At 43.5% G+C, this 26,856-nt stretch overlaps 1 protein-coding gene across 2 annotated transcripts; it reads right to left on the bottom strand.

Moving 5' to 3' along the window:
* Nucleotides 1–610: 610 nt before the first annotated feature.
* Nucleotides 611–26,379, bottom strand: rnf103 (ring finger protein 103). Of its 2 annotated transcripts, XM_078223341.1 has the most exons (5): nt 25,783–26,379; nt 9,730–9,869; nt 4,921–5,036; nt 2,515–2,998; nt 611–2,058 (listed from the first exon to the last, which is right to left on the bottom strand). In XM_078223341.1, the coding sequence occupies exons 1-5, from the start codon at nt 26,006–26,008 to the stop codon at nt 1,465–1,467; spliced, it is 1,560 nt and encodes a 519-aa protein (XP_078079467.1). In that variant the 5' UTR covers nt 26,009–26,379; the 3' UTR covers nt 611–1,464. The 2 variants fall into 2 exon arrangements, with proteins under 2 accessions (XP_078079467.1, XP_078079457.1); XM_078223331.1 differs by having other exon boundaries at nt 611–2,998.
* Between the last annotated feature and the right edge of the window lie 477 nt (nt 26,380–26,856).

The raw sequence follows: 26,856 nt of genomic DNA on the forward strand, positions 1-26,856 counted from the left end.
GATCTGTGAAGAGCATCGGTGCAGATGACATGCCCTCGAGAGTTGGGAGCAGGGCTGTAGAATCGGAGGGCAGTCAAGTTGCGGGAGAGCACTCAGGTAGTTGGGTGTTGGTCGGGGGGGGGGAAATCGGGTGGGATCATGGGGTGATAGTTGGAGGGGCAGTTGAGTAGTTTGGAGGTAGGGATGGTGAATTGAGTCGCTTTTTTCAGGCAAGTACTGTGGATCTCTCCCTAGTCTCCAGCTCTTAACTCAAACTCAAGAGTTGGAGACATTTTCAGAAGGTCCTGGCTAGCAGAGGAATTGTCCCATCGGATGTTGAAACTTTGCTGGCAATTCCCACGGAGGCCCGTGCGTCAGGATTTCTACAGGGCCCCGATATGCATCTTCCGTCGTACATTCAGTCTCCACGATACGGAGATGGGAACATTTGGCAAAAACGTGCAGTGAAAGTATTCTCCAGATAAGGTATAAAGGATCTACTTATGGGAGTTACCATCAATCACAGTTTGCTAATCTATTAGCAAACCATGACCCAGGTACGTGCTGATAAATAGGACAAGTCCAGCTGAATATATGAAAAGAGCAGACACTACATTTGTAAAAAATCCCACTCTTTCCAATTGCTTTTAATCTCAATTTTACATTACATTTTGTACAAAACTTTAAAACTACATAATTTTTTCTCTTTTTAACCTTCGTGCTGTCTGCACTATAGATCTTTAGCTTTCACCAAACTTTCTGAATAAGATGGGTCTACTTTTCAAAGCACATCAGTAAAGAATACAAGTAATTCAGTAGTATCTCATTAAGATATATTAAGTTATATAGGCCATCAAAAAATACAATAAGCATTGTAATAACTGACTCCCTAATCTTGTGTGTGAAATGGTTTTCGGAGCCAGTGTTATTGCACTATTCATTAATTGAACTGGAGGATGTCAGTTTTCTTAGGCCTTCTTTAAAAAAAAATATGCTTCAAATAAACAGATGCATACTACACATTTTTTTTTTTAATTGACTCCTTTTACAATAAGCAGGTTTTCACTTCAAAATCATCATGAGCTGTCCCCAGATCTAGATAAAGAAATTATTTTGAATAAAACTGTAAATTCGTTAAATTTTTTCTGAAAGTTTATCAAATTAGGTCTTTTTTGTTCTCTGATAAATGTAAGTTTTAATAGTTGAACATACCGAAACAGAACAAACAAGAATTAGTGTGTTACTGTTAAAAAGCATCCAGAAATAAACAAGGCAACTTTATTCGACTCATCAGTAAATGTAGTGTGGTTATATTGTGGATCAGCTCAAAAAAAACCTACATAAAACTAAATGTAAACCACAAAAAAGCACAAACGTGGAACAACATTACAATACATATTAAATGTTAAGATATTTAAGAAGAGTCTGAAATAGATGTTAAGTACTTTTCAGACAACGAGGAAACATTGCTGCTGCTGATTATTTTTATCTGACAAAATGATGCTTCTTTTTGTATGAAACCCATCTGCACACAGGACAACAGTGTCGCCCTCCTGCCAACCAGACCACAATGCACTGCTGATGGAACACGTGACCACAGGGTAGTCCCATTATTAAGCAGCCATTTTTGAAGTTTTCCAGGCACACCACACATTCTGAGCAATGCAGCATGTTATTGGGCCAAGTCGACCAATCTGGCTCATCATCTTCAGTGACACCTGTGTTTCCATGTAATCTTGGTGTGCTTTGAGAAATATTGCTAGAACTTCTCTTACCGGCATTGGTTTCTTCATTAATTTGTACCTTTCTTTCAGCAGGCAACAGGCGTGCACTTGCCTCTTCATTATCACTTATCTCTGATTTATTACACATTACATCATGGCTTTCACTTTCAGAATCAGTATCAGTCTCATGGCAACTTTCATCTTCAGAATGCCCTGCAAGACATTTAAATCGCCATGTTGGGAGGTTCTTTATGTAATCTGTTGGTATCAATGGGTGCAGCCACAGATCTGGGAATGCAAGTCTCTCCAGCAACAAATCAGGATCTTCCTCCCAATCCAAAGTGTGAGGGTAATGCTGAAATGAAGCAATTGGATGAAACAAGTAGCTTGTATACCAATCCCACAGACTTGACAGCCACTCAAGATTATTAACATTTACTTCATCATCATTATTATTACGTCGCCGTTTCTTCTCAAAGTAATCTATTAGCAAACCATGACCCAGGTATGTGCTGAGAAATAACGCTGGATGGGACGAGTAGAAAGTCCAGTCAGCTCTCACCCAAGAAGCCAAAGTGGTTGTGTTGGCATACCTCAAAAATTTTAAACTATATTCATAAAAGCTTTCCAAATATGGTAACTGAAGAAATCCAATTATAGGTAGCCAGGACATTATTAATAAGGAATTATAAGTTCCTAGTGTGCTTATAAGAACTACAAATCGTTTTATTGTAGCACCTTGTGTTATAAACAAGTCCATCCATGCCATTAAGTTAACCAAAACTAAACTTAAGACAAAGAGATCATTTACTTCAGGCTGCAATGATCGAAGGAATACATCCATTGCATGATGTGATATAAACTCCCCTGTAGTGTTCCCATATTTATAGATTCCTTCAGGAGTTTTCACTATATATGCTGGGAACTGATGTACACCAATCTCCTTCATGCGACTTTCATTGTTCCAGTTCTGGACATCAACAAAAATGAATTCCACACGACCTGTAAATTTGACACTGAGAACAGAGAAGAACGCAGGCGGTTGGTCCAGGTTTGCAAACAAATACATCTTTACAAGATACCGGTCACTTTTGTTCCATTCTTCTATTAACTGGTCAGTACTTCGGATAGTTTTGATCCGAGATGCTACATGAGCATTTATCCATTTAAAAATATGCTCAACTTCAATCCTGCGGCCACTGTACTCCTTAAGCATCACTTTCCCTTTTGAAGTGTTAGTCTGCGGAATGGACATTATGAGCGTGGATTTCAACCATCCTCTTTTGCTACAGTACCTATAGAAAAATGCAGATAGAAAAGGGAATCAATTTTATAATTATTTGCACATCTTATACAGCAAAATAACAATTGCTAAATCATTTGTAAATAGAGCTCAAATTCAGGAATGACAACTGTGCTTCTATGTAGCTGCTTGCAGGGAAAATGTCACCTGGGTTACAGGACATTGGAAAAGTTATCAAAGGCATGATTGAAAAAAAAGGAAGAATTTGAGGAGGCATTGGGAAATGCAGAAGATAGGTAGTTAGATGGGAAGCTTTAGACTTGGGAACAGCCAAACCAACATAAAACAGCTATGGAAGCAGGGGATGAAGACAGAATGCAGGCAATTTTGAACAAGCTGTAGTTTATAGATCGTGGAACATGAAGAAATAGAGTCCAGACATTATGCAAAAGTGTGGAAAAATATTTAACACTAATGATGAGGTAGGGGGCAGAAGTAAGCAGCTTGGTGAAGATGGGAATTCTGTTCTGGGTCAAACAGGATGGCAAGGTTTCCTGCATCTGGCTCAGCAGGAGGAAATGGAACAGAAAGGTGGCAGTACATAGAATTCAAGCAGAGGTTGAAAGTCTTTTCAATGTTCATTTGCATGAAATTTTGATCCATTCATATGGGCAATGTGACAGCAGAGGTTATGAGGTTGAAGGAAGTAGAGAAGAATTGCGTTAACAGCATTCCTGTGGACACTGATTTTGTTTTAAATAATTCCTCAGGGCAAGATAATTTCGAGTAAGGTTGGCATTTATTGTCCATTGCCATTGCATGATGGAGTTTTTTTCTTGAACTGCTGCAGTAGTACTATTAATAAATTCCAGAAATTTGATTCAGCAATGAAAAGGAAATAGTCAAAACATTGTGAGACTTAAGAGGCAAACTTTGAATCTTGGATTAAGCAGAACAGAGGACCAAGGAGATATGTCTGGGGGTCTCTGGAGTTGATGTTTTGGAGGCAGCAAAGGGAAACTATTGCTGGGGATGTGCTGGTGGTATTCAGCTGAATAGGAGTAGAGCCACATGAAGGTTGCCCCACCGAGCTGGATAATAGAGAAGCAACAAAAGAGGCAGCTAGGTTGACCATATCAAACATGGGGAGGGGAGGGGAGGGGGGAGTCACATCATGGTCACAGACATGGAGGATGTCATTTGTGCCTTTGTATGGTCATTTATGATTACAGATGTGGTTCATCCTTGACAATGAAGTAAATTAAACCAACAAAGAGCCATAAATAGATGTGACCTTCTTGTTTTGGTTTCCATGGAATTGGAATCAACCTCCATAGTACTGAAAGAAATCCTTCACTGTAAATCTAAAATGCACATTTCATATTAAGATGACTCATGTTTTAGGAATGTTAATATCCAATGCTCACAGTCAGTGTTGCTACAGCAAGTGATCAGCAAAGGACTGCTAAAACTAGGAGCATCACATGAAAATAACCATTTATCATATTGGCAATCTGGAAATTGGTAATTTAGGGAACATAAATTGGAGTTGTCTCCAATTTGTAAATAAACAATGTTATGGTCAGAGAAGATTTCACCTGTGCTTCAATACTGTTGTTGGGATAAAACACAAGTACTACTGCTAGTAGTGCAAGGATCATTTCCAGCATTTAAGTCATAGTAAAGCTGGTCTCTCAGACTTCTTGAACAAGCCAGTAAGCCAGATGTTTTTAGTATACCCAGCCTGTCTGAGCCTTTCCCCTCCTCACTGTAAAAGAATACCTTAGTCATTGTGAAAAAATGACTGCAGTAACTGCTCATGCACTATCTGTTGTTATCAAATCTTTCACAAAACTGACCAGATTCAGCAGTAGAAAAAGCTTTTCTTGGTACAAATGGAAACAGTTCTGTAATATAGTTGTTGTTAACAGACAGAATACAAACAGGCCACTAAACAGATGATATAAAACTTACCTGGGGTCATTAGAACAATTGAAAGTTCCTGTACGTATGCCAAACTGGGACACTTTCTTCACCATCTTGTGCCATTGATCCTTGCACAATAAAGGATCTTTGTCTTTAGCTACAACCTGTGAAATAACTTGAGGTTATTATGAAACAAGTAGGATTGCTATTATCCAGAACATCAATCTGATCTGCAAACGTCATTTACCAATTCAGAAATCACACAGCACATCATTACTCGGTGACAGAATGGGTCCAGGTTTATGACCTACATTGCTGATTTTGGAAATGCAGAGGACAACGGGATGGGAGGGAATGCTGAGGAAGAAAGGCAAGTGTCAAAGCTAATGAAAATAATGTATTTCAGCATTTCTTGCTGGTATTTAAAGTGAATAAAGATGTGGTGGAGACAGGTCAGCTGAGGCTTTCAAAAGAAAAAAGACAGGCTTTCAAAATGAGGGGCATGGACAGAGTGGATAGTCAGATGCTTTTTCCCAGGTTGGCAGAGTCAACTACTAGGGGACATAGGTTCAAGGTGCGAGGGACAAGGTTTAAAGGAGATGTACGTGGCAAGTTTTCTTTCTTACACAGAGGGTGGTGGGTGCCTGGAACTTGCTGCCGGGGGAGGTAGTGGAAGCAGATACGATAGTGACTTTTAAGGGGTGTCTTGACAAATACATGAATAGGATGGGAATAGGGATATGGTCCCTGGAAGAGTAGGGGGTTTTAGTTCAGTCGGGCAGCATGGTCGGTGCAGGCTTGGAGGGCCGAAGGGCCTGTTCCTGTGCTGTAATTGTTTGTTCTTTAGGATTGGATCATTGTCTGAAAAGGAACATGTGCAGGGCTATGCAGAAAAGGGAGGGTCAGCTCAGACATGACCACCTGAATAGCCCCCTTTTGTGCTGCAACTATTCAATGATGCCATTCCTGAGTATGCCTTCTTTAAGTGTTTGCTATCTGGCCCTGAAAACGTTAAAGGGAATGCAAAACATACCGTGCGACAGATGACAAAAATTCTGTGAAAGGGCTGGTCTATTTGTTTCCTATTAAAATAACGTGCAAATTGCAACATGAATGGAGACTATAGTTCATCAAAATTCATGCTTTTTACCAGGTATAAATTGGTCACTTACATTAAATGGATCCTAGGGAAAAATTACATTGATGAAATCTACTCCAACTGCATTAGGAATTTTAAGGCATGACGTTTGAATACTGTAGCAGCCAAATGACGGTTACTATGTTTCCTCCACCACCCCCCCTCCCCCCCCCGCACCACAAGTGGAGCCAAGGTCCAGGTGGGGAAAGGTTCAAACTTAACAATCTAAAGAAAATGAGCTCACGGCTTCAAAAAGACTAATAATCTCCAAAACAACTGCCAATTCAAGGATGGCCCTGAACATGCACCCAACGTGAAAAGGGGGAAGTTTGTACAGACTTTGTAATCACAGCTCTCAGTGTACTCAACATCCCTTCAATAGCTGGGGCCAAAATACAAGTATGCCAAGCAAATGAAAAACACAGGTGAAATTGATGGCACATTTCCAGGGACATCTGATTAAATTTGCAGTTTCAGCAGATCCATCACTAATCCTAGATTTAGCTCAGTCATTCACCCACATTCAAGACTGTTCTCTGAAATCAAGTCAAAGATACACTGCACCCCTCATTTCCTCTCAGTTAATTCTGGCTCTGTACTTTTTGCTCAAGTCCACAAAAGTTCATAAGTTCATAAGATATAGGAGCAGAATTAGGTCAATTGGCCCATCAAGTCCGCTCCACCATTCAATCATGGCTGATATGCTCCTCATCCCCATTTTCCTGCCTTCTCCCCATAACCCTTCAACCCATTACCAATTAAAAATCTGTCTGACTCCTCCTTCAATTTACTCACTGTCCCAGCATCCACTGCTCTTTGGGGTAGCAAATTCCAGATTCACAACCCTTTGGCAGAAGTAGTTTCTCCTCAACTCTTTTAAATTTGCTACCCCTTATCCTAAGACTATGACCTCTCGTCCTAGAATGCCCCACCAGCGGAAGCATCCGCTCCACGTCTACTTTATCCATATCTTTTACCATCCTGTACACCTCAATTTGATCTCCCCTCATTCTTCTAAATTCCAAAGTATAGGCCTAAACTGTTCAATCTCTCTTCATACGACAAACCTCTCATCTCTGGAATCAATCTAGTGAACCTCCTCTGAACTGCCTCCAATGCCGCTACATCTTTCCTCAAATAAAGGGATCAAAACTGTGCACAATACTCCAGGTGCGGTCTCTGTATAGTTGCCTTGTATAGTTGCAACAATACTTCCTTACCTTTATATTCTATTCCTTTAGCTATAAATGCCAACATTCCATTCACTTTCCTTATCTGCTGTACCTGCATGCTAGTTTGTTAACAAAAACAATTCCAACTTCCACCCCCTCCCCATTTTCCTCCACCATCCACGATTCTTAGGCAATAGCACAGATGTATAAATAGATTGTAATGCAATGCAATATTACATGTACTTTCTACCTGTGTAATCTACTCCCTAAACACATCCCCCCCTTGTTGCTATGCCCTCTTGTTGTGTTGAGGTAACTGTTCACTGAGTATCTAGCTCGTGCCATTAATGCCACTCAGGACTTTTTCCATTATTTTTAAATTTAATCTTAGTTTTAAAAACAGCTTAACTAGAGACATCGGTTAATGTTGCCCTTCCTCATTTTCCCCACCCGGACACATCATTTTACACTTTGCTGCATTGAATTCCATCTCCAACGTGTCTGCACATTTTACCAGACCATCACTGTTTCCTCCTGATCACCAACAGATGAGGTTTGGTGCAAAAAAGTGAGAGGTGTTACATTTCGGTAGGGGAAATGAGGAATGGCAACACAAAATAAAAGATACAATTCAAAAGTGGTGCAAGAGCAAATGGGTCTCAGGGGCATTGGTGCACAAATCTTTGAAGGTGGCAGGGAAGGTTGAGAGAGTACTCAGTAAGGCACACAGGGATCGTAGACTTTAAAACACTGGTTTGGCCTTAACTGCAATTCTGGCACCGCACTGAACGCAAAGACAAAGGAGACGGTGCAGAAAGGAATTAAAAGAATGGTTCCAGGGATGAGCGACTTTGTTTATGGGATTGGCAAAAGTTGGGAATTGTTCCTTTTAGAGAAGGTTGAGAGGAGATTTAATGGAGGTGATCAAAATCACGAGGGCTCTGAACAGAATAAATAGGGAGAAATTGTTCCTATTACTAAAAAGTTCAGAACCGGGGATTCTGTTTTAAGGTGATTGGCAAAAGAACCAGAGGTGATATTGAGGGAAAATATTTTTACACAGTAAGCAGTTAGGCTCTGAAATGCACTGCCAGAGTGGAAGCAGATTCAATTAGCTTTCAAAAGGAATTGGATAATTATCTGAAGAGAAATGTTTGTAGAGCTTGACTGGGAGTGGGACAAGCTGAGTATTTCTTATAGACGGCTGGCACAGACAACGGGTAAAATCGCTTCCTTCTGTGCTGTAACAATTCTGAGATTCAATAACTTACTTGTGAGGATGATAAAACCCAAAGATAACTAGATTAGGTCTAGACACTAAGAGGATCAACAAATTTTAAAAGTTATTCATCCATATGCGACAGTGACATTATATACTTTAAATCACAGAAATGTGTCATATACCTTTTTTAAAAAATTCAATCATTAGAAGTGAGCATCATTAGCAAGGCCAGCTTTGTTGCACATCCCTAACTGCACCTCAGCTGGTGGTGGTGAACCGCCTCCTTGAACCACTGCACTCCATGGTGCAGGTACATCCACAGTGCTGTTTGGGCTTGAGTTTCTGCATCTTGACCCAGAGGTTATGAAAGAACAACAATATAGTTTCAAGTCAGGATGATATGTGGTTTGGAGGGGAACTTGCAGGTGGTGTATTTCCACAAGTCTGCTGCCCTGTTCTTCTAGGTGGTAGAGGTTGTGGGTTTGGAAGGTGCTGTCGAAGGAGGCTTAGTGAATTGCTGCAATGTGTCTCGTAGGTGATAACAGTTGCCATGATGCGCCAGTGGTCAAGGGGGTGATTGTTTAAACTGGTGTATAGGCTGCTGATCAAGCAGGCTGTTTTGCCCTGGATAGTACCAAGCTGCATGACTGTTATTGGGAGCTGCATTCAAGCAGGCAGTGGGGTATTGCACCACATTCCTGAATTGGGCCTCTAGTTGGAGGACAGGTTTTGTGGAATTGGAAAGTGGGTAACTTGAATTCCCAGCCTCTGTAGCCAGTATTTGCACGGTTGGTCCAGTTATGTTTCTGAATGGTAAGCCCTAGGATGTTGATGACAGGGGAATTGCCACTAAAAGAAAATAGTTAATTCTCTCTTGGTGGAAATGGTTATTTTCTGGTCCTTAGGTGCTGCAAATGCTGCCTGCCACTGATCAGCCCAAGCTTCAATATTGTCTGGATCCTCCTGCATGTAAGCATGGATTGCTTCAGTATCGGAGGAGCTGTGAATGGTCCCAAACACTCTGCAATCATCGGCGAACCTCCATTCTTTTGAACTTATGATGAATGTTTCGTCATTGACGAAGATGAAGACGGTTGGGCCTAGACACTACCCTGAGGAACTCCTGCAGTGACGTCCTCAGACTGATACTTAGCTTCTCTAGCTCCTGTGTTTCTCTAGCTCCTGTGTTTCTTGAAATAGCAATAACTCTCCATAAAATTTAGTTTCCTCTTCATTTATTCCCACCAGATTAAAAAAAACAAGTGTTGGAAAAATTTCAGAGGCCCTAAAACAGCTTTGCGTAAAACATAAAGTAAAGTAATTACTTGGACCAGCCATATTCCATCTTTAGTGTCTTCTACTTGCTCGTAGAAATGCATCTCACCACTGAAGTTGGTGCTGGAGGTAGATTCTGATGCTTCTTCTTCCCGAAGTGCAGAATAAAGTTCACCCTCCATCAAATCACCTGTGGCAACAAACACACCAAAATAGGTTCAAAAACATCATGTATTAGATGCGTAAAGCAGTAGAATTATATGCTAAGTATGTGATTACTCTGGAAATTCTGGTATTTTTTATTAGCTAGAAATACTTTGAGATATCCTCAGGTCATAAAAATGCATGTTTTAAAAAGAACAAATTCAACTAAAGGCGGGCGTATCTGGCATTTATTACCTCACTACACAGAAGAATCACAGAATATATATCATGGATATCCATTCAATCTACCATCCTGTTGAAATTGCTGTCTGAAATTGACATCCATTAGTCCAATTTTCCTGCCCTTTTGTATTTCTTTTCCAGATATTTACTTTCTTTTTAAAATATAATTTCACATTCATTATCTCCTTCCTAACTAAGTTGCATAGAGATAATGCACCGATGGGAATAACGGTGAGTGCAATCTTATTTTGGCAAATTAAGATCTTTACATGTTGCAACATTTTGTTTTCAGTCTTATTGTTTCTATAGTGCTAGAAAAGGGTTGCTAATTATACCTAGTAACAGACTGAAATAAAATAGTACAACACTTATATTCCAAAAGAATAGATGGGTGAAAATACATTTGGAAGAGAATCACAGATTCAGATGACAGTAATACAATGCTGTCAGATAAGTCTGCTATAACATATTCAAAGGAACCACTGCAAGTCCAAAGCAGAATGATGTTGACAGTACTTCACACTTAGCTAAATTTAAACAAAGTAAAATAGTTAAGATTAGCAATGATCGCTCCCATTTGGCACATCGTGACCTTATTTTTTCAAATGTAACCCATCCATGTGCTTCATGCTCTCATTTAGACCTGGAAAAATTGATTTTGATTCCAATTTTCACCCCTCCTTAACCCTTCACATCTCTGACGCTTCCCTTCCTTGATCTGTCTCCATTTCCAGTGCTAAATTGACTACCACTATTCATTACAAGCCCACAGACTCCCACAGCTATGTTGAATAGACCTCCTCAAATTCTGATTCCTATAAGGACTCCATGCCGTTCTCCCAGGTTCTCAGCCTACATTGCATCTGTTCAGATGATGTCACCTTCGAAAATGGTTCTTCTGACATGTCTGTCTTTTCCTTAACCAAGGTTCTCTCCCTCGCCACACGCCTGTGATTGACAGGGCACTCAATCAGGTTGAACGCATTTCCCACACCTCTGCCCTCACCCCTTCCCTGTCTCCCAAAACCATCCTAGGGTCACTCTTGTCCTCACTTTCCACCCCACCAGCCTCTGCATTCAAAAGATCATATTCCCCCCCATTCTGCCAACTCCAGCATGATGCTACCACGAAACACATCTTCCCCTCATCCCCTCTGTCAGCATTCCACCGGAACCGCTCCCTGCATGGCATCACACCCAAATCCCCATCACCTTCCCACGGTACCTTCGCAGAAGGTGGAACACCTGCCAGTTTACCTCCTCCCTCCTCATCATTCAAGGCCCCAAACGCTCCTTTCAGGTGAAGCTGTGTTTCACTTGCACCTCCTTCAATTTGGTCTACTGCATTCGCCATTCCCAATGCTGTCTCCTCTATATTGGGGAATCTAACAGACTGTTTTGTGGAACACCTTTACTCAGCCCACAAGAATGATCCCCAACCTTCCTGTTGCTTGCCAGTTTAACTCAGCACCTTGATCTCATGCCCACGCCTGTCCTTGGCCTGCTGCCATGCTCCAGTGAAGTCCAACAAAAGCTGGAGAAGCAGCAACTCGTCTTCCAATTAGGCACATTACAACCCTCAGGACTCAACACTGACTTCAACAATTTTAGACTGTGACCTATCTCCTCCATGTTCCCTTTTTATATATCGCATTCAATTTTTGTCTCAATGCAAAAGCCCTCCCTTTCCCCCGTCCCACACCATCCATCTCTTGTTCTTAAATTTGCTACATCTTTGTTGCACTCTCTCCCAGCTGTAGTATAAAATCCAACATATTTTCTCTGTTTTAGCTCTGAAGAGTTGAACACTAAGCATTAATTCTGTTTTGACTCCCTACTGGTGTGGCCAGAGCTGTTCCGTTTTCCAGCATTCTCTGCTTTTGTTTCATCCATTTGCTGTTGGACTTTGCTTTGTAATACTAACTTTTACCAGGATACTCAATTGTGTCGACAGCAACCCCAATATAACTTACCTCAATAACAGCGAGCTGTGACATTGCAATACTTTTGGTGGTTTTCAATTTGGACATTTTATGATGCATCAGAAACTAGATAGTAATGCCCTTTATAATATCATTTCAACCTTTAGACAACTGGCTGAGAAAAAAAATCAGGTGACAGTTTTCAACCAGCCCATTTTATTAATGCAGTTTTGTTATAGAACAAAGAACAACAAAGAAAATTACAGCACAGGAACAGGCCCTTCGGCCCTCAAAGTCTGCACTGACCATGCTGCCCGACTGAACTAAACCCCCTACCCTTCTAGGGACCGTATCCCTCTATTCATGTATTTGTCAAGATGCCCCTTAAAAGTCACTATCGTATCTACTTTCACTACCTCCCCCAGCAGCAGGTTCCAGGCACCCACCACCATCTGTGTAGAAAACTTGCCTCGTACATCTCCTTTAAACCTTGCCCCTCACACCTTAAACCTATGCCCCCTAGTAATTGACTCTTCCACCCTGGGAAAAAGCTTCTGACTATCCACTCTGTCCCCTCATAATCTTGTAGACTTCTATCAGGTCGCCCCTCAACCTCCGTCGTTCCAGGTGAGAACAAACCAAGTTTCTCCAACCCCTCCTCATAGCTAATGCCCTCCATACCAGGCAACATCCTGGTAAATCTTTTCTGTACCCTCTCCAAAGCCTCCACATCCTTCTGGTAATGTGATTTATATATTGTAAAGCTGTGCATCTCTGTATGATTAGTCTCATGACATGCTGTGATGTCACCAGAAACATTCACGGGTTTGTTATCTCTCTTCCATGTTGGACTTCAATCTGGCAAGTTTTTAAATAAATCTCCGCTGAGTTGGTTCAAAACCCACACTATTGCATCTCTTCATCTTTTGTCTTGCTGGTAATACAGTTCAAAACATCTAACATATAACAAGGTCAAATTGGCAGTGAACGGATAGGTTTCCAAGCGGATTCTGGAGCTTTTTTTCCAACTAGAGCCTCGACGTCGAGAGAAAAATCCAGCGCCTCGACTCAAAGTCGAGGAAATGCACTGAGAAAACATTATAAAAAAAGAAAACCGTAAGTAGGCTGAAAGAAAACATTTACTTACTGTTTTGAAGCTGGATTGACTTCCAGGCTGCAGGGACCTCGCACATGGCTTGCTGCAGCAACGGAGATCCACATATAAAGAGAGAGAGAGTCTCTGTACTCTTAAAGGGGAGCTACTACTCCCAAAAAAATCGAAGGAGAAATACAAGTAAAGCCTCCTTTGCTTAACAAAAAGGAGATTGATTGCCTATCAAGAAGTAGTTTGAAATAAAAATTCAAACTACAGATCCAACTAAAAAAAACAAAAAATAAACAACATGAATTAATAAGGAAGAGAAAATAGATAAGAGAGGGAGTCAAAGAAAGTATTATAATCAGGCTCTGCAATGGCGGCGCCTTGGAGGCATTCAAAGAAAATATGGAAACATGAAATGTGTGCGAAGAGAGATTTCAATGTTACCTGGCTGCGAACAAGATACCAAAGAAGTCACTTTCCTCTGCGTAGTCAGGTGTAAAAACTGTGTCATAGAGTCTTGTTCATCCTGAGAAGCCTAGTGAAAAAACCTACAAGGAACTTATCAAGATTTCTTGCCTAAACCACTAATAATTGCTGAGAGATTCTGATTTCATCGACTGAGCCAAGAAGCAGGCAAAAACATAGCTGCATTTCATTGCAATGCCGAGAAGGTTAGTGAAGAACTGCGAGTTTGGCTTGACCCTTGAAGATGCTCTGCGAGACAGACTTGTTTGTGGACTTCAAAATGAAGCAATTTAAAGATGATTGCTTACCGATATCCCTCTAACACTAAAACTTGACTTTGAGATTGCAGTGTCCATGGAACTGGTCGCAAAAAAAGCTTCCCAAGTTGAAGGTGGAGCCAAAATTCACAAGATGGGAATGGACAGGGAGAAAATAAATGTAGAAGCTGTGGCAAGAAAGGCCACACAACTAAGGCGTCACACAACATACATCTCAATCCCCAAAGGTGTGCAAATGCAAGAACACATCAAAATCTAAAAAAGGATCTACAAAATATATGAGGATGAAAATTTCCAAGATGTTACCAAACTAGGAAAGATCCAAGAACTCAAACTAGGTGTTCTATCCATGAAAGAGAATATGCAAAGGTTCTGGGTTTATCCAAAGTTAGATGGGCAAGTAAAGATGGAAGTAGATACGGGAGCTGCTGTATCACTTCTCCCAGAAAACACAATCAGAAGCTTAAACACATATCACTAAAACATTCAAACGTAATCCTGTGAATTTATACAGAGGAGGTAGTTCCACTGAAGGGATATATCATGGTTCAAGTGGAAACTAATGGTCAAATGAACAGAATTGCCTCTGCACATTGTAAAGAGAAATTTTCCTGCACTCTTTGGAAGAGCACGATTACACAAAATCAAGTTAAACTGTGGAGCAGTTAAGCAATTGGCTAACAGCAAAAACACGTTCCCAAAACTTTTGGAGAAGTATAGAAAGGTATTCGAGAATGCCCTAGGATCCACAAGTGGAGTGGAGGCAAAACTTAAGATCAAACCTGATAGCAACTCTAGATGTTTCAAGGCAACACGGGAGCACAGTGGTTAGCACTGCTGCTTCATAGCTCCAGGGACCTGGGTTCAATTCGCGGCTTGGGTCACTGTCTGTGTGGAGTTTGCACATTCTCCTCGTGTCTGCGTGGGTTTCCTCCGGGTGCTCCGGTTTCCTCCCACAGTCCAAAGATGTGTGGGTTAGGTTGATTGGCCATGCTAAAATTGCCCCTTAGTGTCCTGGGATGCATAGATTAGAGGGATTAGCGGGTAAAATATGTAGGGATATGAACGGTAGGGCCTGGGTGGGATTGTGGTCGGTGCAGACTCGATGGGTCGAATGGCCTCTTTCTGTACTGTAGGGTTTCTGTGAGTTCTATGAACTGTGCCTTATGCAATTGAACCAAAGATAAAAGTGGAAAAATTAGCCAAGGATGGAGTGAATGAACCTGTAATAATGAGTGATTGGGCAACCCCAATTGTCCCAGTTATTAAATCTGATGGTTCTGTATGTATCAGCGAGGACTTAAAGACGACGATAACTCCAGTACTGAGTGCCTGGGACCGGATTCGATTCTAGCCTTGGGTGACTGTCTGTGGGGGGTTTGCACATTCTCCCATGTCTACATGGGTTCCTCCAGGTACTCCAGTTTCCTCCTGCAGTCCAAAGATGTGCAGGTTAGATGGGTTGGCCATGCTAAATTGCCCCTTAGTGTCTTAAGATATGTAGGTTAGAGGGATTAGCGGGGTAAAATACATGGGGTTATGAGATAGGGCCTGGGTAAGAGTCAGTGCAGGTTCACTGGGTCGAATGTCCTCCTTCTGCATTGTAGTGATTCTACCTCTTGCCACTAATCGAGGGGCTATTCGTTGGACTGGCTGGTGGTCAGCAGTTCAGCAAGATAGACTTGTCCCAAGCAAAGCTCCAGATGAGGATGGCAACTGAGTTGCAACCACTGCTAACATTTGTTACCCACAAGAGATTGTTCCAATACAAGTGCCTACTGTTCGGAATAACATCAGCACTAGCCATATTCCAGAAATCAATTGATCAAATCGCAAGTGGCCTCAACGTGCCCAGTGTTATTTGGATGACATTCTAATCACAGGCAAAACTGAACAGGAACATTTACAAAACCCAGAGGAAACGGTGGAGTGCATAGAGAAGCACAACCCCTGTGTTTGAAACAAGGAGAAAGTGTTTTAGCGAGAAACTAGTCTACAAGTGAGAAGTGGGTACCTGCAATTATTCTAGCTTAGACAAGCCCAATTTCTTATACAGTGCAACTTGACAACGAGAGAACGTAGCAGATATACATAGACCAAATCCTCACTTCAAAAAGTGAATTAGTGGAGACAGTATCAGAAAGGCCTACATCCAAGGTTGTGCAATCCCTGATCCAAGGATTACTACAGAACCAAGTTCAAGTTCTACTCCAGTAGAACAACCAACATCTCTGGAAGCTGACAACAAAGCAACGTCACAAGACAAAGTACTTGAATCCATGAGGAACAGGAAACCAAGGATGTCAGAGATCAGACTCCAAACGTCGCATCTTACCAAAACAAAATTGACATCCACCAAAAAGACGCATATTAATTATACATATGTAAATATTAATACTTGGTCATGTAATTGATGTAGTGGGTAATCATTAATGTTTAAAAGTCGTATTACTGGAACAAGGGGGAGGGATGTTATCATCGAATCTCTACAGTCCAGACGGAGGCCATTTGGCCCATCGAGTCTGCACTGACAACAATCCCACCCAGGTCTTATCCCAGTAACCCCACATATTTTCCCCGCTAATCTCTCTAACCTACGCACCCCGGGACACTAAGGGGCAATTTAGCATGGCCAATCAACCTAACCCGCACATCTTTTGGACTGTGGGAGGAAATCAGAGCACCCGAAGGAAACCCACACAGACACAGGGAGAATGTGCAAACTCCACACAGACAGCGACCCAAGCCGGGAATTGAACCCAGGTCCCTGGAGCTGTGAGGCAGCAGTGCTAAACACCGTGCCGCCCAAATTATATATTGTAAAGCAATGCATCACTGTGTGATTAGTCACTTATCGTGCTGTGATGTCACCAGAAGCAGTCACCGGTTTTTAATCTCTCTTCCACACTGGACTTCAATCTGGCAACAGCTTTTAAATAAATCTGCATTGAATTGGTTCAAAGTCCATATATTGTGTATCGACATTGCTTTGTTAATAATACTGTTCAAAACATCTAAGATATAACAGGTGTCCACTTTCAAAGTGGTCTGTGGGGTTTTATCAGGGAATAAAACAAGATACGTTTTGGAGGTGTGAGGGTGGCAGGATGGATTAAACAGAAATAAATCAACAGCAAACGTCAAAAGAGAATGAGGACAGTAAAACCAGGCAAGCATTTCTTTTATTTTGTTACCTCCTCCTCCTCCTCCCCCCCCCCTCCCAACTAAGGCATAGGGTTATTACAATAATAAAACGAATTCTGCATTACATTTACTATAATTAAAGGATGTTCCCATATTAATGCATGTCTAGCCCATGAGGCACAGTAATCCACAATTTAAATGGTCACTTTCAGGGGAAGAAAATATTTTCCTATCCTGCTTTTTCTAACAGGCAAAAAAAGGAATGCACTATAAAAAGAACTTGAACTAAGCATTATTTCTGTCCATAATCACTGTTACAATTTTACTGTATTTGAAACAAATATTTTAGAAAAGTAACAATTTAAACTCAACAAGAAACATTGGAATGGATCACAATAATAGAGGGAAATATTTAATCTGCAGTTATTTCCATTTATAAATTATAATACACAAATTTAGTTACTTCGGGCTTGAATTTTTTTTGGTAAGCAAACGTGGGGTGAAGGGTGTGAAGGGTCAAAACAGGATAACAAATACATCTTCAGCAATCTCTGGTAGAATCGTAGCGTGAGCACAGAACACCCGCTGCTTAAATTAAATGAGCTCCCCATAGTCTATGCATTGAAGACAAACATGGGACAGGTGCAGTACCCATATGCTTTACTGCCAACAGGTGCATCAACAAGACTTCAGATAACAACCTGTACTCGATCTACCAGAATCAACCCTGGAATTCCAATACATTACTTGAGCAATAAATAGTTTTAAAGTACGTTAAATTTCTTTCATTTTAAATTTATTCCATAATAAAATGTAATCAGACAATGAGTAAATCTGCTCAGTCCAACACTGCTATTGCAAGAAGGTGGGTATATCCTGTTACACTCAAATTTCCAGATTTTTATAATTTCTTTTTACTATTCCCTGCCTTTCTGGTCTTCAATCAAACATTGTTTGGCCAGGTGACCTATACAGCAACAGTCATTAAATTAGTTTTTTAAAAATAGAAAGCAAATGGTTTGTCATCAACGATAGAAGGGCCAACTTCAGATAACAATCTGTACTTGACCTACCAGATTCAACCCCGGAATTCCAATACATTACTTAAGCAATAAATATTTTGAATGTACAACTCCTCTCATTTTATGTATAAATTTATCTTATAATAAAATGTAATTAGACAGGTAAGTAAATCTGTTACTCTCAAGTTTCTAGATTTTTAAAATGCCTTTTTACTGCTCTCTTTTGCCTTGCTCGTCTTCAAACAAACATGGTTTGGCCAGGTGACCTATACAGCAACAGTCACAGGATCCTGAGAGTGCAGGAGACCATATGACATAGGAGCAGAATTAGGCCATTCTGCCCATCAAGAATAATTGTATCATGGCTGATATGTTTCTCAACCCCATTCTCCCACCTTTTCCCCGTAATCTTAGATCCCCAGACCAATCAAGAACCTACCTCTGTCTTAAATACACTCAATGACCTGGCCTCCACAGCTTCGTGGCAACGAATTCCACAGATTCACCACCCTCTGGCTGAAGAAATTCCTCCTCATCTCGGTTCTAAATTTTCTGTTTTATTTTGTTACCTCCTCCTCCCTTCTTTCCTCCCTCCTCCCCCAACTAAGGCATAGGGTTATTCTGAACCTGTGCCCTCAGATCCTAGCCTCTCCTACTAATTGAAACATCTTCTCCACATCCAGCCATTTCAGTATTCTGCAAGTTTCATAGAAACATAGAAAAACTACAGCACAAACAGGCCCTTCGGCCCACAAGTTGTGCCGAACACATCCCTACCTTCTAGACCTACCTATAACCCTCCATCCTATTAAGCTCCATGTACTCATCCAGGAGTCTCTTAAAAGACCCTATTGAGTTCGCCTCCACCACCACTGACAGCAGCCGATTCCACTCACCCACCACCCTCTGTGAAAAACTTACCCCTAACATCTCCCCTGTACCTACCCCCCAGCACCCTAAACCTGTGTCCTCTCGTAGCAGACATTTCCACCCTGGGGAAAAGCCTCAGAGTCCACCCGATCTATGCCTCTCAACATCTTATACACCTCTATTAGGTCTCCTCTCATCCTTCGTCTCTCCAAGGAGAAAAGACCGAGCTCCCTCAGCCTATCCTCATAAGGCATGCCACTCAATCCAGGCAACATCCTTGTAAATCTCCTCTGCACCCTTTCAATCTTTTCCACATCCTTCCTATAGTGAGGCGACCAGAACTGAGCACAGTACTCCAAGTGGGGTCTGACGAGGGTCTTATATAGCTGCATCATTATCCCCGGACTCTTCAACTCAATCCCTCGATTGATAAAGGCCAGCGCACCATACGCCTTCTTAACCACCTCCTCCACCTGTGGGGCCGATTTCAGAGTGCTATGGACCCGGACCCCAAGGTCCTTCTGATCCTCTACAGTACTAAGAGTCTTTCCCTTTATATTGTACTCCTTCATCCCATTTGACTTGCCAAAATGGACCACTACGCATTTATCTGGGTTGAAGTCCATCTGCCACTTGTCCACCCAGTCTTGCATCCTATCTATGTCCCTCTGTAACTTCTGACATCCCTCCAGATTATCCACAACCCCACCAACCTTTGTGTCGTCGGCAAACTTACCAACCCATCCCTCCGCTTCCTCATCCAGGTCATTTATGAAAATGACAAACAGCAAGGGTCCCAGAACAGATCCCTGGGGCACACCACTGGTGACAGACCTCCATTTAGAAAAAGACCCATCTATACCCACTCTCTGCCTCCTTTGGGCAAGCCAGTTCTGGATCCACCGGGCAGCAGCCCCTTGGATCCCATGCCCTCTCACTTTTTCTAGAAGCCTTGCATGGGGGACCTTATCGAACGCCTTGCTAAAATCCATATAAACCACATCTACCGCCTTCCCTTCGTCAATGTGTTTAGTCACATTTTCGAAGAACTCCACCAGGCTCGTAAGGCACGATATGCCCTTGACAAAGCCATGCTGAGTATTCTTGAGCATACTAAACCTCTCTAAATGCTCATATATCTTGTCCCTCAGGATCTTCTCCATCAGTTTATCAAGTTTCAATAATATCCCCCCCTCATCCTTCTAAACTCCATCGAGTACGGACCCAGAGTCCTCAAACTCTTCTCATTCATCAAGCCTTTCATTCCCAGGATCATTCTTGTGAACCTCCTCTTGATCCTCTTCAAGGCCAGCACATCCTTCCTCTTGTCCCACTCCCCTGCCTTAACCCCTTAACTACTTTTCAGATAGCAATCCAATTCCCTCTTGAATAGCTAGATCAAACCCACCACTCTCTGAGGAAGTTTGTTCCAAACTCCAATCACCCAAGAGAAAAAAAAATCCTGACATCACTTTTATTCCTTTTGCCAATTATTTTGAATCTGTGCCCTTTAATTCTTGATTCTGTCATGAGTGGGAACAGTTTCTCACTGTTTACCCTGCCCATACTCCTCAGGATCTTGAATATGTCTATCAAATCTCCTCTCAGTCTTCTTTTCTCCAAGGAAAACAGTCTCAATCTATCTTCGTAAATACAGTTCTTTATCCCCAGAATTATTGTGAATCTCCTCTCTACTCTCTCCAATGCTTCACATCCTTCAAGCACAGCACCTAGAACTGGACACAGTTGAGGTCTAACTAGTAGTGCCATATACAATATCAACATGACCTTACTCTTGTACTCAGTGCCCCATTAATAAAGCCTAAGGTATTATATGTTTTCTTAATTGCCCTCCCAACATACCCTGCCATCCTCAATGACTGAGGTATATATACACCAAAGTCCCTGTTCCTGCACCCCCATTAGTTTCTCCCTTTATTTTATAACGTCTCTCCATATTCCTCCTGCTGAAATGAATCACCTCTCACGTCACTGCACTAAACTTATCTGCCACATGTCTGCCCAATCCACCAATCTGTCCATACCCTTTTGAAGTTCAAGACAAACCTCAAAGTTGACAATATTTCTAATCTTTGTATCATTTGCAAATTTAGAACTCATGCCCTGAACACCACCGTATCGAAGTCATTAATATATAAATCAGGAAAATCAAGGGCCCCAACACTGACCTCTGGGGAACTCCACTATAAAGTTTCCTCCAATCTGAAAAACAACCATTTATCACTGTTGTTTCCAGTCACTCAGCCAACTTCTTATCCAAGTGCCTACTTTCCCTTTTCTTCCATAAACTGGAATTTTGCTCACAAGTCTGTGTGGCATTGTATCAAATGCCTTTTGAAAATCCATACACACCACAGCGTTACTCTTATTAATCTTTGCTGCTACCTCCTCAAAAAACTCCACGTTTCCTTAATGAATTCACATTGGCTTTCCTTAATTATCCTGCACTTGTCTAAGTGAATTTTTGTCCTGAACTATAGTTTCCAGAAGTTTCCCTACAACTGAAGTCAAACTAACTGGTCTGTACAAAGAACAAAGAAAATTACAGCATAGGAACAGGCCCTGTGGCCCTCCAATCTGTAGTTGCTGACTTTATTCTTGCACCCCCTTTTAAGTGTAACATTTGAGATTGTCCAGTCCTCCAGCACTACCCATGTCTAAAGACTTAAAAATTATCACTATGGCCTCTGCAATTCCCACTCACTTTCCTCAGTACCTTTGGATACATCCCATCCTATCCTGCTACTTTACCTATTTTAATTAAAGATAACCTTTCTAACACCTCCCCTTTCTCAATTGTAAATACCTCCAGTGTACCAGTTACTTCCACTTTTATCTTGGCCTGGGTAGCTGGCCCAATGTGGACCATGATCTCTGGCTGTTCACCCTCCCCCCGAAGAATCTTTTGTAGCCGCTCTGTAAAATCCTTGACCCTGGCACCAGGGAAGCAACATACCATCTTGGAGTTATGTCTACGGCTGCAGAAACGCTTGTCAGCTCCCCTAACTATGAAATCCCCTACCACTGTTCCTCCTCCCCTCCTCTTCAGTTGAGCCACCGGTGGTGCCACGAACCTGAATCTTGGTGGTTGTACATTGTTCAGCACCATTTGCGGTTCAAGTGCTGGCTTTAAATAAAGTGTATAGGTAGCTAACATCTCGAAACTGGATAATGTAGAAATTTCATGGACCCAAGTTCTGAGTTATAATTATCTATCATTTAAAGATTAAAATAATTTACAGTAATGCAAGAGAAACAAAAAGCGTAATGCTGTGAGTGGTCATTAAGACCCATTTGGTCCTTGGATATTCTATGCTGCTAATGAGTTTAAACATCAAATTTCCTTAGCCTCCTGAGAAAGTAGAGGCGCTGGTGGGCTTTCTTAACTATAGCATCAACGTGAGGGACCAGGACAGGTTGTTGGTGATCTGGACACCTAGAAACTTGAAACTCTTGACCATTTCCACTTCATCACCGTTGATGTAGACAGGTGCATGGCCTCCACTACACATCCTGAAGTCGATGACTATCTCCTTCGATTCTTTATCTCTTTCCGTACCGTCTCATCATTGTTTGAGATCTGACACTACATTGGTGTCATCAGCAAACTTGAAATTCAAGTTGAAGGGGAATTTGGCCACACAGTCATAAATAGTAAAGTAAGGGCTGAGGGCACAGCCTTGTGGTGCACCGGTATTGGGTAATCATGGAGGTGTTGTTACCTATCCTTACTGATTGCGGTCTGTGGGTTAGGAAGTCTAGGATCTAGTCGCAGAGAGAGGAGCCGAGCCCTAGGCCACGGAGTTTGGAGATGAGTTTTGTAGGAATAAAAGGTGTTGAAGGCTGAGCTGTAGTCAATAAATAGGAATCTGACACAAGTGCCTTTGTTATCCAGGTGTATAGAGGTGTAGCTACCTGTATAAAATATGCTCTCCATATAATCCTCAGCCTTGTGGATGCACCACAGTGACTCCAGCTGCTGCTCAAACCGAGGGCTCAGGTTTCTGTAACTGGTGATATTTCCTGCAGATGTAGTCATCGAGGGTACTTCCCACATCCCACAAGATGCACATTCCACATGGCCAAACTGCACTGACATTACCTTAAAGTACTACAGTATGGTATAATATAGTTCACCTATCTCTCACCTATTGTCTCCTCTGTGCTGAGTCTGAAAAGGCCTATACTTACCAATCAACTTATAAGACTCTTGTGAACTCAATTTTAGATTTCATCTGTAAACTCCCAGCTCTCTCTCTCTGCCTCTGCTGCTTTGAGCTCCTACGCAACCCAATCAGTTTCTTCCTCTGCAGCAAAGAGCCAACTTCGGAGACGGAGAGAAAAAAAAAGCAGCACCTCCTTCCCCTAATCACCAAACTCCCTCAATCACCAAACTCTAACTCAAGCACTCTAATGCACCCAAAGCTGCACTCCCCCAGACTGAAATCTCTTGATAAGCTTTAGAATCCTTAAATAAGCAGACGCACTATTTCCTATTGACATTTACACTTTACACTAGACTTTCTAAAACTGCCCAGCAGTAAATAGTCTGTTGATAGACACAATTTAAAAGATCAGGAAATTAAATTAAATCATCACAACACTATCCCCAATTGTGGGTCATATCAGGTCAAATACAACGTAAAATTCCCCACAAAAAGACAAGTATGAGAAACAGTTCTTTTCTTTGAGACAATACTCCTTTAACAACAGTTCATAAACAACGTACTGAAGCTGTTTTCATGCACTTCAATAATATGAGGCACAATACAAACCTACTTAAATAAAAACAGAAAATACTGGAAAATCTCAGCAGCTCTGGGAGCGGAGAGCAACAGCTAACCTTTCAGGTCTGTGAACTTTCATCAGAACCATTGATGAAACATCAGCGACTTGAAACATTAACACTGTTTCACTATCCACGGACACTACCTGACTATTTCCAGCGCCTTCTGCTTTAAATGTCCCACGGGCAGTATGTTGCCTTTGTATTTACACTAGGAAGAAAACTGCAATAAACTGTCAAGGTAAAGAAACACCAAGGACTGGGGCCAAAATATGCAAGATGGTCAGCTACAAAATGTCGAATAAAAGTGTAGAAATAGTTGAACAATTCCTTGTGGAAGAATGCATGTCAGGGGGTGGAGAGGGAGAGAAACAAGCTTTGGAAAATATCCAACGACCAATAAAAACACACCACCCACCCCTCTCGAACACCTCACATATTACCAAAAGAGAAAAAAAATACTGGACATCTTCAGCATCAAGTGGAGAAAGAGAAACAAGGTGTGCAAGATTTCAGGTTAGCACTGCTGCCTCACAGCACCAAGGACCCGGGTTACTCAGGTATGGAGTTTGCACATTCTCCGTGTCTGCGTGGGTTTCCTCCGGGCACTGCAGTTTCTTCACACAGTCCGAAAGATGTGCGGGTTAGGGTGATTGAATCATAGAATCTCTGCAGGGCAAAAGGAGGCCATTTGGCCCATGAGTCTGCACTGGTCACAAACCCACCTCGGCCCTATACCCATAACCCTAGTTAGTCCGCCTGACTCTAATGAGCAATTTACCAGGGCTAATGGAAACTGGAACACGCAGAGGAAACCCATGCGCACTCTCGCCCCCCATACACTCTCCCTCACAACCCCCCACCCCCCCCACACACGCTCTCCCTCACAACCCCCCCCACACACGCTCTCCCTCACAACCCCCCCCCACACACGCTCTCCCTCACAAACCCCCCCACACACGCTCTCCCTCACAAACCCCCCCCACACACGCTCTCCCTCACAAACCCCCCCCCACACACGCTCTCCCTCACAAACCCCCCCCACACACGCTCTCCCTCACAAACCCCCCCCACACACGCTCTCCCTCACAACCCCCCCCACACACGCTCTCCCTCACAACCCCCCCCACACGCTCTCCCTCACAAACCCCCCCCCACACGCTCTCCCTCACAAACCCCCCCCACACACGCTCTCCCTCACAAACCCCCCCCACACACGCTCTCCCTCACAAACCCCCCCACACACGCTCTCCCTCACAAACCCCCCCCCACACACGCTCTCCCTCACAAACCCCCCCCCACACGCTCTCCCTCACAAACCCCCCCCACACACGCTCTCCCTCACAAACACCCCCCACACACGCTCTCCCTCACAAACCCCCCCCACACACGCTCTCCCTCACAACCCCCCCCCACACGCTCTCCCTCACAAACGCCCCCCACACGCTCTCCCTCACAAACCCCCCCACACGCTCTCCCTCACAAACCCCCCCCACACGCTCTCCCTCACAAACCCCCCCCACACGCTCTCCCTCACAACCCCCCCCACACGCTCTCCCTCACAAACCCCTCCCACACGCTCTCCCTCACAAACCCCCCCCCCTCTCCCTCACAACCCCCCCCTCTCTCCCTCGCAACCCCCCCTCTCTCCCTCATAACCCCCCCCCTCTCCCTCACAACCCCCCCCCCCCTCTCTCCCTCACAACCCCCCCCTCTCTCCCTCACAACCCCCCCCTCTCTCCCTCATAACCCCCCCCCTCTCCCTCACAACCCCCCCCCCCCTCTCTCCCTCACAACCCCCCCCTCTCTCCCTCACAACCCCCCCCCCTCTCTCCCTCACAACCCCCCCCCCTCTCTCCCTCACAACCGCCCCCCCCCTCTCTCCCTCACAACCCCCCCCCTCTCTCCCTCACAACCCCCCCCCTCTCTCCCTCACAACCCCCCCCCCCCCTCTCTCCCTCACAACCCCCCCCCCCCCTCTCTCCCTCACAACCCCCCCCCCCCTCTCTCCCTCACAACCCCCCCCACTCTCTCCCTCACAACCCCCCCCCCCCCCCGACACCTCCTCAGGCCTCCTTTGAGGACGGTGCTGAGTGAACTCCGTACCTGATTTGTGCACCAGCTCGCGGACATCTTTCTTCTCGGGCAGGCCGGCGTAGCAGATGCCGCGGCACTCCAGGATGGTGCGGAGCTTCTTGAAGCTCAGGGCCACCGGGTCCACCAGCTGCGTGGCGAACACCCCGGTCTCGTACCAGGCGATGGCTTCGAAGAAGCGAGCCAGCACGAAGAGGACGAGGAAGTAGAGCAGCAGGAAGAAGAGTTTGAGCCACATCCTTCCTTGGCGGCAGCGGGGCTGCTGAGGAGACTCGGGGGGAAGGGAGGGTATATTTATTTATTATCTGTTTGATCGGGGGTTTTTTGCTCCCTCACCCCCCCCCCGCAATCGGTTTAGACCCGGAGCCGCTGGGCCGACATCTCAGTCTGAGCTGGAGGTTTCCTTCAGGCCCTCTCTAGAATATTCCCCCCCCCAGCTGGTCAGATCTCTTCACCAACCCTCTGTGTGTGTGTGTGTGTGATCAATGCCGGTCCCTGTTTTTATTTGTTTGTTTGCGGGGTTGTGGCTCTCCGGGTTTCAGGCCCACCCCAGGCGGCAGCACCGCGGCACCATCTCCCCACCCCCCCGGCCCCAATCCAGCCGGCGCTGACGCCGTAAGCGTGACGGGCGCCTGCGCACAAAAACAACTGACCTCACCCGCTGGGCGTGGGCCTCTCATTTACATACCGCTGATTAATTATGCCAGGCCCATTGTGACGCGGCGCGGATTTGCATGCTGGCGTTCGGCTGTGCCGCCTCTCTGCTTTGCATATTCATATTAATTATGTAAACAGACTTTTATTATTCATTATGTAAAGTTATTTGTGACGCGAAGCGGAGAGTGAGCCAATCAGAAATCACGGACCGCAGCAGTCAATGAAGAGCTGTTGCTGTGGCTGATTGCCACCAGGTTGGAGATGAATGCAACAGGGAGGGATGTCTTTGGCATGGAGCAAGTGCCTCTTTTCCTTCAAGAAAGCCCACCAACACCTTAAAGTTTTTTCATGTCACAAGTAGGATGACATTAACACTGCAATGAAGTTACTGTGAAAATCCCCCAGGTACACCGAGGGAGAATTTAGCAC

This window comes from Mustelus asterias, chromosome 1 (genome assembly GCF_964213995.1).
Source record: "Mustelus asterias chromosome 1, sMusAst1.hap1.1, whole genome shotgun sequence".
Classification (NCBI taxonomy): Eukaryota; Metazoa; Chordata; class Chondrichthyes; order Carcharhiniformes; family Triakidae; genus Mustelus; species Mustelus asterias.

Coding starts and splice junctions, on each gene's coding strand:
- rnf103 (XM_078223331.1), bottom strand. CDS start 26,008: ATGTGGCTCAAACTCTTCTTCCTGCTGCTCTACTTCCTCGTCCTCTTC. Junction 9,870..25,782: donor CGAGCTGGTGCACAAATCAG/GTACGGAGTTCA, acceptor TTGTTGCCACAG/GTGATTTGATGGAGGGTGAA. Junction 5,037..9,729: donor ATGGAATATGGCTGGTCCAA/GTAATTACTTTA, acceptor GTTATTTCACAG/GTTGTAGCTAAAGACAAAGA.